The sequence below is a fragment of the Triticum aestivum genome, chromosome 1D (genome assembly GCF_018294505.1).
Source record: "Triticum aestivum cultivar Chinese Spring chromosome 1D, IWGSC CS RefSeq v2.1, whole genome shotgun sequence".
Taxonomy (NCBI): domain Eukaryota; kingdom Viridiplantae; phylum Streptophyta; class Magnoliopsida; order Poales; family Poaceae; genus Triticum; species Triticum aestivum.
The window spans coordinates 3,128,632-3,128,966 of NC_057796.1; the positions used below are offsets into that span (position 1 = coordinate 3,128,632).

The following is a 335-nucleotide window of genomic DNA, read 5'->3' on the forward strand; positions in this document are numbered from 1 at the left end:
GTTGTTGTTGGGGGATTTGTTGTTGCGGGATTTGCTGTTGCGGGATTTGTTGTTGGGGGAATTGTTGCGGTTGCTGGGGGATTTGTTGTTGTTGGGGGAATTGTTGTTGGAGGATTTGTTGTGGTTGAGGAAATTGCTGTTGGGGGAATTGTTCTTGTGGTGTTTGCAACTCCTTGCTTCTAGGGCTTAGTTGCCTAGTGGCACTGGCGATGCTCATCACCATAGCAAGGAGGACAAATATGATGAAGGTCTTCATGTTTGATTTGTGTTTACTATTGCTCACTTGGCTTTGGTGTTTTTGCTTTAGGTGTTTGAAGGTTAGATGATGGAAGAGA

The 335-nt window shown here is 44.8% G+C and overlaps 1 protein-coding gene across 1 annotated transcript in view; it reads right to left on the reverse strand.

The window, feature by feature from the left end:
* Positions 1-335, reverse strand: part of LOC123161914 (gamma-gliadin-like) — a 1,869-nt gene extending 1,534 nt beyond the window's left edge. Inside the window, exon 1 of the mRNA XM_044579731.1 lies at positions 2-335. Coding sequence (XP_044435666.1) covers positions 2-256 — 255 coding nt within the window. The 5' untranslated portion in view covers positions 257-335. The remainder of the gene's footprint in view (position 1) is intronic.